The 15,017-nt window shown below is 46.7% G+C and overlaps 1 protein-coding gene across 1 annotated transcript in view; it reads left to right on the top strand.

Annotated features, from left to right (window-relative positions):
* The first annotated feature begins 420 nt into the window (after window positions 1-420).
* Window positions 421-15,017, top strand: part of GFOD1 (Gfo/Idh/MocA-like oxidoreductase domain containing 1) — a 117,148-nt gene continuing 102,551 nt past the window's right edge. The window contains exon 1 of the mRNA XM_054591887.1: window positions 421-1,380. Within this exon, the coding sequence (XP_054447862.1) occupies window positions 1,128-1,380 (253 nt within the window). The 5' untranslated portion in view covers window positions 421-1,127. The remainder of the gene's footprint in view (window positions 1,381-15,017) is intronic.

The following is a 15,017-nucleotide window of genomic DNA, read 5'->3' on the forward strand; positions in this document are numbered from 1 at the left end:
CTCCCGGAGCAGAAGCTGTAGCTACCCGCTGCTCACACCTCATTGGGACCCCGGGCCCTGCGGCCAAGCACCGACTACTGTCTTCCCAGGAACTGCCGGCTCGTCGGTGACGGCGCGCCTAGCCTTGAGAGATTTATTAGCTTGCTTGGGGCGGGATTTGGAAAGACGCGCGGAGAAGGAGGTGGTGGAGGGCGAAGAAAGGAAAGAAGCAGAGGGGCAGGAGGCGAGTGAGGCGGCGCCTGGGAGGAGTCGGCCTGGGTTCCTGGGCCTCGCGCAGCGCGCACCCAGAGCCCGCCGCCGCGGCTGGGCGGGGGCGGTGCGCGGCGGCCAATGGCGCGCGGCGCAGCGGCAGGGGCGGTGCAGGAACACCCCGCCGCTGACAGCCAAACTCCCCAACTCCGCCCTCGTCCCCGCGGGATCCCGGAGCCGAGCCGGCCCGGGCCGAGGCTGCCCGAGCCGCGCTGCCAGCGAAGATGGCAGCAGAATGAGAAGGCTGGCGCCGGGTCGTGGCCTCTGCGGTCGCCGCCGCCACGCCGCAGTTTAAGATCCGCGCGCGGCGCCCTCGGAGCCTCTTGCTTAGCTGGCCTCCTGGTGGCCGTTGAATTATTTCATTCCGGGCGGAGAGCGGGGGAGAAAAGGGACCCCGCAGCAGAGCCGTTCCAGGCTCTGGCAGCCTGTAGAGGCTTGTGCGTGCGACACTGGCTGGCTGCGGAAAAGACGCGGGAGAGAGTCAGTCCCGGGCTGCAGTGGCGCGGGTGCGGGGATGAGCCAGCCATGGAGCGGCCTCCGCGGGGTGCACCGAGCCGGCTGGCGCTGCGGCCGGTGTGCCGCCTGAGCCGAGCTCCCGCGGTTCTTCGGTGCTTCAGGCGCCCTGGGGGGGTCTCTGCTGCCGCCTCTGGGAAGGACTGGAGCCCCGCGTGGCGGACACTGCAGCAGTCACTGTACTGAGCCTCCCCGAGACTGCTCTGCCTGCGGCTGGGTGCGCTCTCGGCACCCGGGCGCCTTGCCCAGGGCACGGCGGCTGGCGCACAGCGGCGAGCCGGGTGTAGGACTGGCTAGAGGGGTGTGGGCGCGCGTGTTGGACTGGAGAGCCGAGCTAAAGCAGAACCAGGTGGGCCCGAGCAGCCATGCTTCCCGGGGTGGGCGTGTTCGGCACCAGCCTCACCGCCCGAGTCATCATCCCGCTGCTGAAAGACGAGGGCTTCGCGGTGAAGGCGCTGTGGGGCCGCACACCGGAGGAAGCAGAGGAGCTGGCCAAGGAGATGAGCGTTCCCTTCTATACGAGTCGCATTGACGAGGTGCTGCTGCATCAGGACGTGGACTTGGTGTGCATCAACCTGCCTCCGCCTCTCACCAGGCAGATCGCTGTCAAAACCCTGGGTGAGTGGCCCCTCCCCCACCTTCCCCCCCCAGCCCCGCGCCACTCCGCCTCCTGTCCTTGTTTTTCCCTCTGCTGGTCTCCTCTCTCCTAACCGTCCTCCCAGCGGTTTACATGACATCTACACGGACCTGGGGACCCGAGATACCACATCCCACTCGGAGCGCCGTGTTCCCTCATCCGCGGCCCTCCCCAACTCTGAGCTTCCCTTCTTCCGTCTGGCTCCACCTGGATGCGCTTCCCCCACGTGTGTGGTGCGGAGGCTAGAGGAGGCGTGTGCTCCGGGGATGAGGATGAGGCGGATCCGACGTTGGGGACTGTGGACGGCTGCTCTGAGGGAGAGAAAACTAAGTCCCCTGCTGTGTCTGTAGTGCCTGAGTGTGTGCGTGCGCGCCTGTGAGAGGCGAGTGCGCGCCCAGAAACGCCTGAGTAAAGGGCTCCACAAACGTCTCTGGTTTTCCTGGGGGCGATAGACCACCTGACGTTTGGTTTCTGTGGCGCCCTGCTAGGATAGTTTGTTACTTTCCGCTATGAGTTAGTTTAGTGTGAAATTAAACATGTGACATTCAGCCGTAATTATCTTGTCTTCGCTGAAAGCAGAGATAGCTGGAGTGGTTGGATTCCTGGAGTTGGGGGGAATCTACTGGAACGTCTTCAGGCTTCTGAGAGGTTCAAATGTTAGCGAAGACTGGTTGGACAAAAACCAGAGGGTTTTAACTTTCTCCTGCGGCAGCCCGGGAATTGTCCTCTGCTCAGCTGCGGAGTCGTAGATCTTCAGTTTTTAGGGCATAGGTGCAGGAGTTCCAGAGGCACAGATTCTTTGTGTGGGAAAAGGCCCAACGCTGCCAGTTTCACGTGGAAGCAAGCAGTAGCCCCTCTTGAATTCCTGTCAGAAATAGTTCTCAGGCCTGGTGTTGACAAGCGGGTTGGGATGAGCTCACCACCCCTCATCATCCGGTCCCCCCACCTAACCCGGGCAGTCTGAACAGCCTCAGAGTGTGGTACCAGCACCTCGCCATGCCCAGAGGAAGAAGCAGTGCATGTTTTGTCCATCGGGAGTTCTCACACTGCCCAAGACAATCCCAGGAAGATTGCTCACTCCTTTCTCTCCCAAGAAAAATGCTGGAATTGTATTGGTGAGGAAAGAGACAAAGCACAGATTGCCACAGTAGAGAATTACAAGAGAATATTTGGAAAGGATCAGGGACAGCACCCAGAAACCAGTGGTAATTTATGTAATCTCAGAACAGAATGTTTTACTTATTTATTTTTAATGATATTTTCCTGATTATGCTATTACGGTTGTCTTGATTTTTTCCCCCTTTGCCACCCTCCAACTAGCACCCCCCCACCCCTGGGTTCCCCCCGCCCCCGCCATCCCCCCACCATTGGTCATGTCCATGGGTCATGTGTATAAAGTTTTTCGGCCAGCCACTTTCTGTACTGTACTTTTAAGTCCTTCTGGCTATTCTGTAACTACCTGTTTATACTTCTTAATCCCCTCACCCCTTCGCTCACTCTCCCCCACCCCTCTCCCATCTGGCAACCATCAAAATGTTCTGTGTCCTTGATCCTGTCTCTGTTCTTGTTTCCTTCATTTGTTAAGATTCAACTGATGATAGATATGTATTTTTTGCCATTTTATTTTTCATAATTTTGATCTTTTTTTAAAGATTTTATTTATTTATTTTTAGAGAAGGGAAGGTGAAGGAGAGGGACAGAAACATCAATGTGTGGTTGCATATCCTGTACCCTCCACCAGGGACCTGGCCTGCAACCCAGACATGTGCCCTACACTGGGAATTGAACCGGCGACCGTCTGGTTCTCAGGCCGGCACTCAATCTACTGAGCCACACCAGCAAGGGCTAATCTTCTTTTTCTTAAATAAGTCCCTTTAACATTTCATATAAGAATGGTTTGGTGCTTATGAAGTTCTTTCGTTTTTTTCTTGCCTGGGAAGCTCTTAATCTGCCTTTCGATTCTAAATGACAGCTTTGCTGGGCAGAGCAATCTTGGCTGCAGTTCCTTCCTTTTCATGACTTGGAATTATTACTTGCCAATCCCTTCTAGCCCTTAAAGTTTTTTTTGAGAAATCAGCTGACAGTCTTATGGGAACTCCCCTGTAGATAACTTCTTTTTTCTTGATGCTTTTACGCTTCTCTCTTTATCTTTAACCTTTGACTTTTTAATGATGATGTGTCCTGGAGTGGGTCTGTTTGCTATCCATCTTGTTTGGGACTCTATATGCTTTCTGGACTTGCATGTCTATTTGCTTCACCAACTGAGGGAAGTTTCCTTTCATTTTTTTTTTCCCCCCCAGGTAGATTTCCAGTTTCTTGCTCTTTCCCTTCTTCTGGCACCCCTAAGATGAGGATTTTGAAAGTTGTCCCAGAGGTTGCTTACCACTATCCTCATTTTTTTGGATTCTTTTTTCTTCTGGTTGTTCTGCATGGCTGTTTTTTTGCTTCCTTATGTTCCAAATCATTGATTTGATTCTTGGCTTCTTCCACTCTATTGGTAATTCCCTGTTAATTGCTCTTTATTTCAATTAGTGTATCCTTCATTTGTGACTGGATCCTTTTTATGCTGTTGAGGTCTTCACTAAGTTTCTTGAGCATCCTTATAACTAGTGTTTGTAACTCTGCATCCTATAGATTGCTTATCTCCATTTTGTTTAGTTCTTCTCTGGAGTTTTGATCTGTTCTTTCATTTGAGCCATGTTTCTTTGTCTCCTTGTTTTGGCAGCCTACCTGTGTTTGTTTCCATGTATTAGGTAGAGCTGCTTTGACTCTGTGTCTTGATAGTGTGGCCTAATGGAGTAGGTGTCCAGTAGGGTCCAGTGACATAGCCACACCTATCACACAAGCTGTGTACTTGAGGTGCATCCTTCCTGTGGGCTCAGTACACCCACCTCTTATAAGTTGAGCCTTGGTTGCTGTTGGCAGATCAATGGGAGGGATTTACCCAGGCCAGTCAGCTGCAAGGACTGGTTGTGACCACTGACTGCCAACAGTGGAAGATCAGCTGTGTAGGAGCAGGTTAGTAGTGCTCCAAAGTGGTCTGTAGCTGTCCGGTGGGTGTGCAGGTTCTATGGTTTCCCAGGTGGTGCAGGCCAAGATCAGCCCCCACCTGTATTTTGCCTGGGCCACCCTGCCTGAGCTATAAAGCAATCTGAGGGTGGCTGCTACTTGTGCTGGGCTTGGAGATTCCCAGGCAAAGCCAAGCTGTGAATCTAGGCTGGCTGCTGCTAGTGCTGGGTCTGGGGCTCACTGAAGCTGGCTGTTGCTTCTTTGATAGGATTTAGGAAGTTGTGAAGAAGGAGGCAAAACCAGCTATTCATATAGAAAGGCAGCTTGGGTGGGCCCATAGGTTGGGTGGGGCAGAGTCTCTGGGGATCTCTAAAGTGGGTCAAACAGTGTTGGCCTGGTTGATGGAGTCTCAGTTAAAGCAACAGCTTGCCAGCTCTGTGTGGGGAGGTTTTAGAAAAGGGACAATGGCCTCTGCTTGCTTTGATGCCTGGCACTTCAGCTTCTCCCTGTATGCCACTGGTGGCTTTCAAGCTGCTACTCCAGTGCTAGAACTCAGAGGGAGAGAGTCTGAGTAAATCCATGTGTATGGATTATTTAAGAGGAACTGCTTGGGGCTCCAGATGTTTCTTCCACCAATTCAAGTCCCCTCTGGTTTTTGCAGCCAGAAGTTGTGGGGGCTTATCTTCCTGGCACTGGAGCCCTGGGCTGGGGGACCTGGTATGGGGCTGGGACTCCTTGCTCCCAAGATATCCTTCCCAAATTTTTTATCCACCACATGTGCATGTGGGCCCAGCCCGTTCTGTGTCTGCACCCCTCCTACCAGTCTGGATGGATGTGGTTTCTTTAATTCCATAGTTGTCGGACTTTCATTCCACTCAATTTTGTAGTTGTCAGACTTCTATACAACTCTTTTTCTGATTGTTCTGAGTGATGATTGTTCTATATTTTGGTTGTCATTTTTATGCAGTTGGGCGAAGAGGTGGGCCGTGTGTGTCTACATTGCCATCTTGACCAGAAGTCAATCAGAATGTTTTATTTCTAAAAACAGTGTGGATTTGGAGTAGGTGAATGTACATATATTTTAATTCTGTCTTCAGAGACCTGTGAGCAGAATGTAGAGCTCTTTCTCCCTAAAACATTCTTGACAGGACATTCTGCTGTTGACTCCAATGGCACATCTGATATAATGGGCTGCCCAAAGCCATCAGTTCTCAGGTTAATTTTTTAAGCTTCTGACCTTCATTGCCTGGTTCCTTTGGCCTTGAATCAAATATCACTGTATTCTGGCTCATATTTCTTTTCTGTTTCATATAATGTATGTGTTGGGTAGTTAACCTTCATGGTTACTGTGGATCTGTGCATATCAAATAGATTATAGCCATCCTATAATATAAGTCTGTTAGGGCAATTTGTATAAAACATGCCCATGTTGAGCCCCATGTCTACTGGAGGGCATATGACTGGTCAAATCAGAAAGACCTTGTTTGACATCACTTCTCCCCTCAAGGGCAGCAGAGTCCTGTAGGTCAGACCCACAGAACAACTCTAGAGCACGTCTCCAGGAGAGTGGCAATTTGGGGAACAAGCATCTTCTTCTTTTCTGAACATCACTGGTGCTTTAGCCGTGAGAGTATTTGGGGCCACTGGCTTTGAGAGAAACACACATTATATATTTCTCGATACTTCTTATTTTCAAAAATCCCTATGATTTTTTTTCCTTGATAAGACTAAGATGAGACAAGTGTAAGAGATGTAAGAAATAGACTTAGTTTAACACTCATGACTTACAGAACAGTGTTTTGTTCATGTCTTCATGGTAGGTCTTGGGCTTTTTTTAAATTCCTGATTTTGCAGGCAATTTGAGGTTGTCTGTGATTATAGAAAACGTGGGGCATTGGACTGAGAGGGGGCTGGAGTTTACTTTCCTTGCAGACTCCATCTTCTCTGGAAATTCCCCAGAGGTCGCTTTCCTTGAGTCGTGCCTGTGAGCACACGGCAGGGTGGTCATCTGGGTTTGCTCTGCTGTCACGGTGGGTGAGAGGTTTGACACATGCAACACAGGAAGTGAAACACCCCAAACAGTTATCCGGTTGGCCTGGCTGTTGGGGGGTTTATAGATGCTAGTGTTTGCCTGGAATTGAAACAAGCCAATTCTGACCAGTCCTGGTGAATTTTCCTTTCAGCAGAAGCCTGGGCTGTGAGTTGCTTGCCCGGCAGCGGTGGGGGAGCCATGGCCCTCGGTCCATACTCATAACTGGGCTCAGCACTGTCAAGGTGAGGGGCCCTAGAGGAATGAAGCTTGGAATCAATTGAACAATAACATTATTCAATTTTTAAAAATTTCCTTGAAATCCCTACCTTAGTGAACTAGGCATTTCTCTGTTCTAGAGACTTTTCTGTAATGTATAATTTCTACCGTGTCCAAGGCTGCCTCTTGTTAAGTACCTACTATGGCCCAGACAATGTGGTAGGTCCTGTATGTAAAACATTTCATTTCACAATTAAAATAATCCTCTCAGATAGATATTAGCTCCATTTTACAAATGAAGCAACTAAAATACAGAGACTTGAGTCAAAATGCTCAAGTATATACACCTACAGATTTGAACCCATCATTCTGCCTCCCCTGGAACTATTTCTTCCTCTCCTAGCTCCAAAGTTGCTTCATTGCTGCAGGTTCTTCTCTCAGATAATGGAAGCCCAGGTGAGATTGTTGGAGTTTCCTTTATTCCTGTTTATTGCCCCCTCCCCACAGGGAATCAGTTCCGAAATCTGGTTGATGTCAACTCCTTCATTCCTCTTGTCTCTGTTCCCTCTTCTGCATCATGGCTTCTTCTGTAAAAGGAACTAGGTCCTTACCCAGTTTCTGGGTTGGGTTCCAGTTGACTCCTCCCCACCCTGTGGCCAGAATTACCTCAAAGAACTGCAGACCTGATCCTGTCACTGCTCTTCCTCTCTTTTATCACTTCTGGGGGAAGCCCCAACTTGACATAACAGGCAAGAGCGGCTGGTTTTCCTGGAACCCCAAGAACTTCAGCTAAACTAAAATACCGCTGCTTCCTTGAATGGACCCTTTTGGATTATACGTCCATGCCTTTGTCAGGAACCTGGTTCTGCCTTATGTTAGTGATGGATGCTTGTTCATTCTTCAAGACTTAGCACCTGTGTTACCTGCTCCAGGATTCTCCTCTTTCCTCAGTTCCGTCCCCTGCATATCCTCCTGAGGTCTTAGCACCATGGACCCCCATCTTTCTTTGCACCTTTTTTAATGCATTTTTAAAAATTTAAATTTTATGTAGTCATTTTAAGTAGGTTATATAGTCACATGGGACTACAAATTTCAAATGCTATAAAAATACACAGTGAGAGGTGTGTGTGTCCCCCAGTGCCTGTACTCAACCAGAGGCAGTTTTCATATCTCCTTTTTAAGATTTTCAGACGAGATCGGGCGCGTTCAGGGTGGTATGGCCGTAGACTCTCCTTTTTAAGATTTTCAAAGGACATATTGGCATTATGTATGGAAGAATTTTAAAATACTTTTTACAAAATTGGTAACATCCCACTATATATACAGATTATATATACATACACATATACAAATATAGGTATATAAAAAACTCAGAATGTGGAGGTAACCTTTTTTTCCATTTTTGGCTATATCATATTTTATTGTATGGATAAATCAATGTTTATTTAACCAGTTCCTTATTACTCGACATTTAGGTTTTTCCCAGTCTTCTGCTTATACAAACATTATAATGAATAATCTAGAACATATGTCATTTTGCATGCATGCCAATCCACTGGTAGGATAAACACATGAACTGCTGGTCAAAAAGTATGTGCTCGTTGCATTTAGCAACGACCGTGCCATACTTCCTGGCATCTGAGATGCCATGGCCATCTGTTGATTTCCCTGTGTACCTCTCCCTTCAAGTCCCTTGACTGCCAGGTGCCTCACCTTTGTATTCAGAGCCGAATGGCATGCAGGGCCCAGCACAGCCCCCCGGCCAGCTTTTGGGATCCGTCAAAAACATGTCTCTATTTGCCCTTCCGCAGTGGGGCCACTCCACCAAGACCGCGCAGTAAGCCGCCCAACTGCTTCCTTACGTTCGCTCTTGTTTCTTAACCTGTTTATCCTCTATACAGCAGGTGAGTGGCACATATATGCAGGACGCTGTGTCATTCCCTGCTCAGAACCTTTCGGTGGCTCTCATGGTACTTGGAGCAGCATTCAAGTTCCTTGTTATGACTTACTTGCTCGAAATGGCCCTGGCTAGTAATCTGCCCAACCTCTTCTGCAATCTCCCAGGCTCGCTACCCTCCGCTCACCACCCTCCGGGTACTTGGACCTGTTTTTTTTCCTCTCAGACATTCCTTTCCCAGCCCTGGGCCTTCACAAACTGGCTCATCCTTATGCTTGGAAGGTTCTTTCTCACTTCTTTGAAGGGCCTTCCCTCACACATTCTCTCTTTCCTTTTTTTTAAAAATCCTTGCCCAAGGGAAACATCGATTGGCTGCTTCTTGTATGCACCCTAACTGGGGCTGAACCTGCAATCCAGGTATGTATCTTGATGAGGAATCGAACTCGCGACCTTTTGATTCATGGGAGGACGCTCCAACCAAGTGAACCACACCAGCTGCAGCATTTTCTCACTTTCAAGTTTCAGCTCAAATATTCTATTGGGAGAGAGCCCCTTCTGGATCCTTCCCTTTTAATCAAAAATCTGTCCCCAACACCTGTCAATTATACCACTGGCATCCTCTTTATCTTCTTGGTGACACTGTCACAGTTTGTGATGATCTCTTTCATTCATTTGCTCATTCTCTTATTTGCTATTTGTCTCCCCAAACTAGAATGTTAAGTGCTGTGTGGTGGAGCATTTGTCTTCTTTACTCACCAGGGAGGCCTTATATCCCCTAGACAGTGGTAGACACTGAGTCAGCCACCTAGTAGGCACACTGTAAGTATTTGTTGAATGACAGAGGAATGCCTTTTCATTGAATGAAAGAATGCTTGGGGAAGGCAGACGGTTATAAATAGGATGTGTCAATCAGTATATAACATTTTTGCCTTGTATGAAGTAGCCTGGTGCCTCTCGAACATTAATGTGCAGTAACATCACCTGGAGATCTTGTCAAAACACAGATTCCAGGGTGGGACCTGAGAATCAGAATTTCTCTCCAGCTCCCACGTGGTGTGGAGGTGTAGCAGCCAGACGCACAGATTTGATGGCTCTCCACCTTGGGGAAAAGAAGTCCTCTGCTGGGAGTAATTACCCTGGAGGGGGAACCATGTTAAAATACCTCCTGCCTTTGTGTGTAATGTGATGACACCTCTTTTCATGGTCACTGCTTTGATTTTTGGAGACAGTAATGCAGATGCCCTTGAGGAAGTCTCTCCATGGGATAGAAGGCTCCTTTGGAAGGGAGGATAAAGCTTAGGCTTTCCTGGAGCTTCGGTGTGACCGCATATTGATTTTGTCCCAACTTTTATGGCATCGTTAGCTGAGGACCTGGAGCAGCATGCCCCTTCTTGTCCTATTTCAATGTCAGCAGTTGCTCAAGGTCAAGGAGGGCTGCTGGAACAGGTGAGAGAGCGGGAAGAAACTGAGATGAGACAGGGCCCTCTGGCCCTCTGGTCCCACTAGGAGAGATGCGGCTGCAGATAATGAAGCATCACATTTGGACTTGAGAGTAACTGTTTTGAAATCCCAGCATACCCTGCATTTCTAGTACTTCCTTGAAGTCTCTTCTTGAGCTCTTTCTAGCTGAAGACTGTGTGAGCAAGGTGGTTGCAATTCTGCCCCTGAGCACTGAGTGAAATGATTTTGGTCTCTTGATTTGGTGTAGAGTGGAGGAAGCCCTGAGGCATTATGTAAATGAAAGAAATGAGTCTATTTACTGTTAGGAAAAGTCAGGCTTCACCAACCTCATTGCATCTAATTGAAATTGGGTGCAGTTGAATGATTATTTTGTGGATATCTGGCTTTGAAAATGTACAACTGTGCAGAAGTTTAAATTGGAGAGGAAGCCAAATAAAGAAGTTGGACATTTGATATCTGAAGCTGGGGAAGAAGCCACCTCCCCCAGAACCCCCCCCCAAAAAAAAGTGGAAGTAAATAGCATGTTTTAAGGGTTTCACCAAAAAAGAAACACACAGGCAATTAGTTATGTATTAATATTTTGACTCAGGACAGTTATGACCTGGCAAAGACCATCATTGTATAAGATGTTGTGAATCATAAAACTTATCAAGTATAGGAAAAATTGGCAGGTTACCATCCTTCCTGAGCTTCAGTTTTCTCATCACTAAAATGGAGTTAAAGACCTTTTATAGGGTTGGTGTTATAATTAAAATGGGTGGGGGTATGTAGAGACCTAGACTATGTCTCACCTTAGTTCTCTGCATAAGCTCAGTATATATTAATTTTACTTTCCAGTGTGATTAATTCTTTAGCGTATTCACAATAGCACTTGCAAAGATATTTTTTTCTCATTTTCATAACAGATGAGTTCCTCCTGCTAAATTCAGAAAATACAAAGTTCTCTTATTTTTAAAAGGGAATGTGCTTGAGCAAAGTGTGGGAGGTCATTTTAGCTCAGGATCCATTACCAGCTTCACAGATATGTGATATAGAATGTGCTTAAGGGATTGCTAGGAGCGCCCCCCCCCCCCCGCCCCCCTGGGCCCTGGAAGGAGTCAGGAATCAGGAAAAGGGCGGAACTCCCTAGGGGAGGAAGGAGTTTAGCCTTCAGATTGCCTTTGCACAGGAAAGGGCAACAGTAGCTCTTTCCTAGGTCTTAAGCTTGCTGTCCTTCCCTGCAAATGTTGGACTTGCCAGTACCTAAATTGCATGAGTCAGTTCCTTAAAAATTAACTCTTTCTCTCTACATATGCACACATCCTATTGGTTCTGTTTCTCTGAAGAACCCTGATGAATACAAATTTTGGCTGGATCAAGGCCACCTGGCCAGGCAAGCTGGGCAATGTGATACCTGGCAGATGTGCCAGGCGAGCGGAAGTCTGGAGAGAACTTGTCGGTGGGTATGGGCCCCTAGGAGAGCATCTCTGAGCATTGTCCTATAAGCAGGAAGACCGTGAAGGCAAACATTCTTTCTGGTTTAGACCCCAGCCAGGGGGACTTTGAGAAAAAGGCTTTCACATCCTCACTGCTGAGAGCCACAGTGACCCTTCACCTTGATCAGTTCTATAGCTGTCAGCAGGGCTTTGGAGAACTAGCCACTCAGGTTTGGGCAAGTCTGGGATGCCTCGGGGTTTAGACTTTTCTTGAGAATTGTTAATGACCTGTAGAGCACTAGAAGTGCAGAAGAATAACTACATTAAAATGTTATGAATTGTTTAAATTTCTGATTCCGAGATGTGACAGACTTTATGGTATTGAGATGCCCTTTTAGTTAGCATAATATCCAAAAAGTGAAACCACAGAGTTTTGAAACCCTAAATTAAGTTCATTTTCAGCTTTAGCACTGCTTTCTAAAACATAGTTTTATTGAGATATACTTTATATAGCACAAAATTTACCCATTCATTGTAAGTGATTCAGTGATTTTTTTAGGAAATTTATATAGTTGTGCAATTGTCTACGTATACCTCCAACCTCCAAAAAGTTTCCTCGTGCCTGTTGCAGCCAGTCCCCATTCCTGCCTGTAGCCCCAGGCAACTACCTATCCGTTCTTTGTTTCTGTCATTTACCTTTTCTAGAAATTTGATATAAATGGAAACATACGATATGTAGTCTTTGTGTCTGGCACCTGTCACTTAGCACGTTTTTGATGTTCAACCATGTTATTTCATGTATCAGAAGTTTATGTCTTTTCTATTGCTGAGTAATAGTCTATTGTATGGACATACCATTTTATGGACATTGGTATTGTTTCCAGTTTTTAGCTGTTTTGAATAATGCTGCTATGAACACTTGCATACAAGTCTTCCTTTTGTAGACCCACATGTTTACTTCTCTTGGATAAGTAATCTAGGATAAAATAGCTGGGTTATAAGACCACACACACATACACACACACACACACACACGAAACTGCCAAACTGTTTTCCAAAGTAGCTGCCTCTTTTATATTCATATCAGCTAGGTAGAAGAATTCTAATTTCTATACATCATTTACCAGCACTTTGCTATTGTCAGCCTTTTTGACTACTGTGTAGCCTTTATAATTAGTGTGTAGTGGTATCTCATTCTGATTTCAATTTGCATTTCCCTAATGACTAATGATGTTGAATACCTTTTCAGGTGCTTATTAGCTCGTTGTACATCTTTGGTGAAATGTCCATTCAGATCTCGTGACAATTTTTAAATTGGGTTGTTTTTCTCATCATTGAGTTATAAGCATTGCTTTTGTGATTTTGTTACGTTGTTAAGTTAGGGGCAGCTTTTTGGTTTTAAAATCCTCCCGTTTATTTTTGATTTTAGAACTAGATACAGTTGAAATAATTCCCCAAGCCAAATGGAATTAGCTTTGCCAAATAGTCTCTGAAGTGGCTCATTATTTAAGAGTGAGACAATCATGTGAGCGGATGCTCATGACTGGGCTCTAGCATTGCCCTGGGCCATGGTAATGTGCTACTGAATGTTCTTTGAGGGACATTTCCAATTTGAAGAATATCAGAGATGCTCCAGGACCTTTCAGTCACTTATTTGGCCCAGTGCCTGGAGAGTTTCTCTTTTTTAAATTTGTTTTTATTTAATAAGTGCCTTTGAATGCTTGTAGCACTGTATTAGCTATGTCGGGAAATACCCCAGATGGTAAGATATGATCTATCTCCTTGAGAAAAGATAAGCATTCACAAACATAACAACAATGCAGCAAAATATATGATTAAGTACAGAATGAATCGTTATACTGCAATGCCAGGAAGTGTTTGCTTAAGACAATTGAGTAACCCAAAAATATCAGCATTAAATTAAGGGTCAACTGCCTGAGTAACTTCCCAGTACCAGTCTGCAAAGGGCACTAAAATAAACGGAAAAAATAGAGCAACTGTTTGAACAGAATTCGCCTCATACAAGTGCTATATATGTGGATGGGGGCCTTGCCGCAGAGTGAGACCTGAAGTGCTTCCTCATAGGTGGTGAATGCTTGCTAAATTGTCTTCCAGAAGGGCTGGATCTAGTTCACTGCTGAGCTTTTGTTTTGCTGAGTGGGGAACTTGAGTTTGAGGTTAGAGATAAAGTGTGCAGGGCCTGTGAGGAAAGGCCACGCTGGTCCCCAATGCCCTCAGCACAGGTCCCTGCGGAGGTGGCCCTGCAGATAATGGATGCTGCCTGAAATCTGAGGACAGAGGAATTCCCGAGAGCTAGAATGGCCCACGAAGACATTTTGGAGGCGGTGGGGCTTAAACTGGATGCAGAGGGGATAGGATTTCATAATTAAGAAACAAGACGCAGAAGGCTCTATGATGAAAAATCCTCTTTAAGGAACCACCTGGTTCTGTAGCAACACTGAAGAAAATTGTGCTTCCTATTGTTGATCACCTAGGAGAAAGTTAGAGTGCTTTAAGAATGTCTAAAAGTATCAATAGTCTTTTCTTACTGAAAATTTTAGAAATTCTTTTCCCAGCAATCCCTTCCCCATCTCCTTCATCAGCCATAATTCCACTTGCATCTTTCTCCCCCTCAGATCCCCATGGTGACTGTCACAGAGGACACAGCTTTGGGGTAGGCGAAGCAAACAGCTTGCAGGACTGTTGGAAAGAACCCTGTTGAGAGGAGCCCAAATGGCCGCCTTAAATGTGTGAAAAGAGCTGCAAAATTTGAGTCAGCAAGAAGCACTGTAAAGGCCACAGCTCCCTGTGTGATGGAGGCAGGGGCAGGCTACGGTGGAGAGCGGGGTCAGCTGAGGAGAGGGTGAGCTGGCCTCGCTCAGTTCCTGGTTTTGTATTTGTGCCGGATGGTGGTGGAAACTCATGTCCCTTTGTTATACAGTCAAGTCCCTAATGGTCTAAAGGTCAATGCTGGACGAAAGAATCCCCTTGGACAGGGACATTCAGTGCATCACATGGGGACATGCTAGTCAGCATTTAAGAGGCAATGGCTCATGGAAATGGGGGGCTGCTGCTGGGTACCCTGCTGTCCTGGAGATGGTTTCAGGAAGGGGCTGCAGTGGTGGGATAAATAATTAGTTCTTGACTTGGGATCCAGTGGTCAGTCAACAGCCTTGCTAGATGAGTGAGTACACTGGCTAGCCTTCCAGAATCTTCCAAACATGACCTACTGGTATCTTTACTGCTGTATTTAAAAGGAAAATTTCCTTGTTGAATTTGGTGTCACCCTGCAGAAAATAAAGCGAGACACTTTTTTCATCCATGGAAAAGCTGAGCAGCTGTAAGAGGCTGCCTCATCACACTGCCTGGGGTTGTATCCTGCCTTTGCCATGTTCTGTGTGGCTGTGGGTTCTCTGCTTGGTTCTTCAGAGCCACAGTTTCTTTGTCTTTAAAACAGAGGTAATAAAAGTATTTAGCTCAGAAGGTTGTTGCCTTAAACAGAGATTTGTTTTAAGTGAGTGCTCAATAAGCACAACGGTCCTGCTTAATCAGAGCTTATTAATGGTGAATAGCTACTATCCATTCATT

The sequence above is a fragment of the Pteronotus mesoamericanus genome, unplaced genomic scaffold (genome assembly GCF_021234165.1).
Source record: "Pteronotus mesoamericanus isolate MK-2021 breed Mesoamerican mustached bat unplaced genomic scaffold, CSHL_Meso_final scaffold_31, whole genome shotgun sequence".
In the NCBI taxonomy this organism is placed as follows: domain Eukaryota; kingdom Metazoa; phylum Chordata; class Mammalia; order Chiroptera; family Mormoopidae; genus Pteronotus; species Pteronotus mesoamericanus.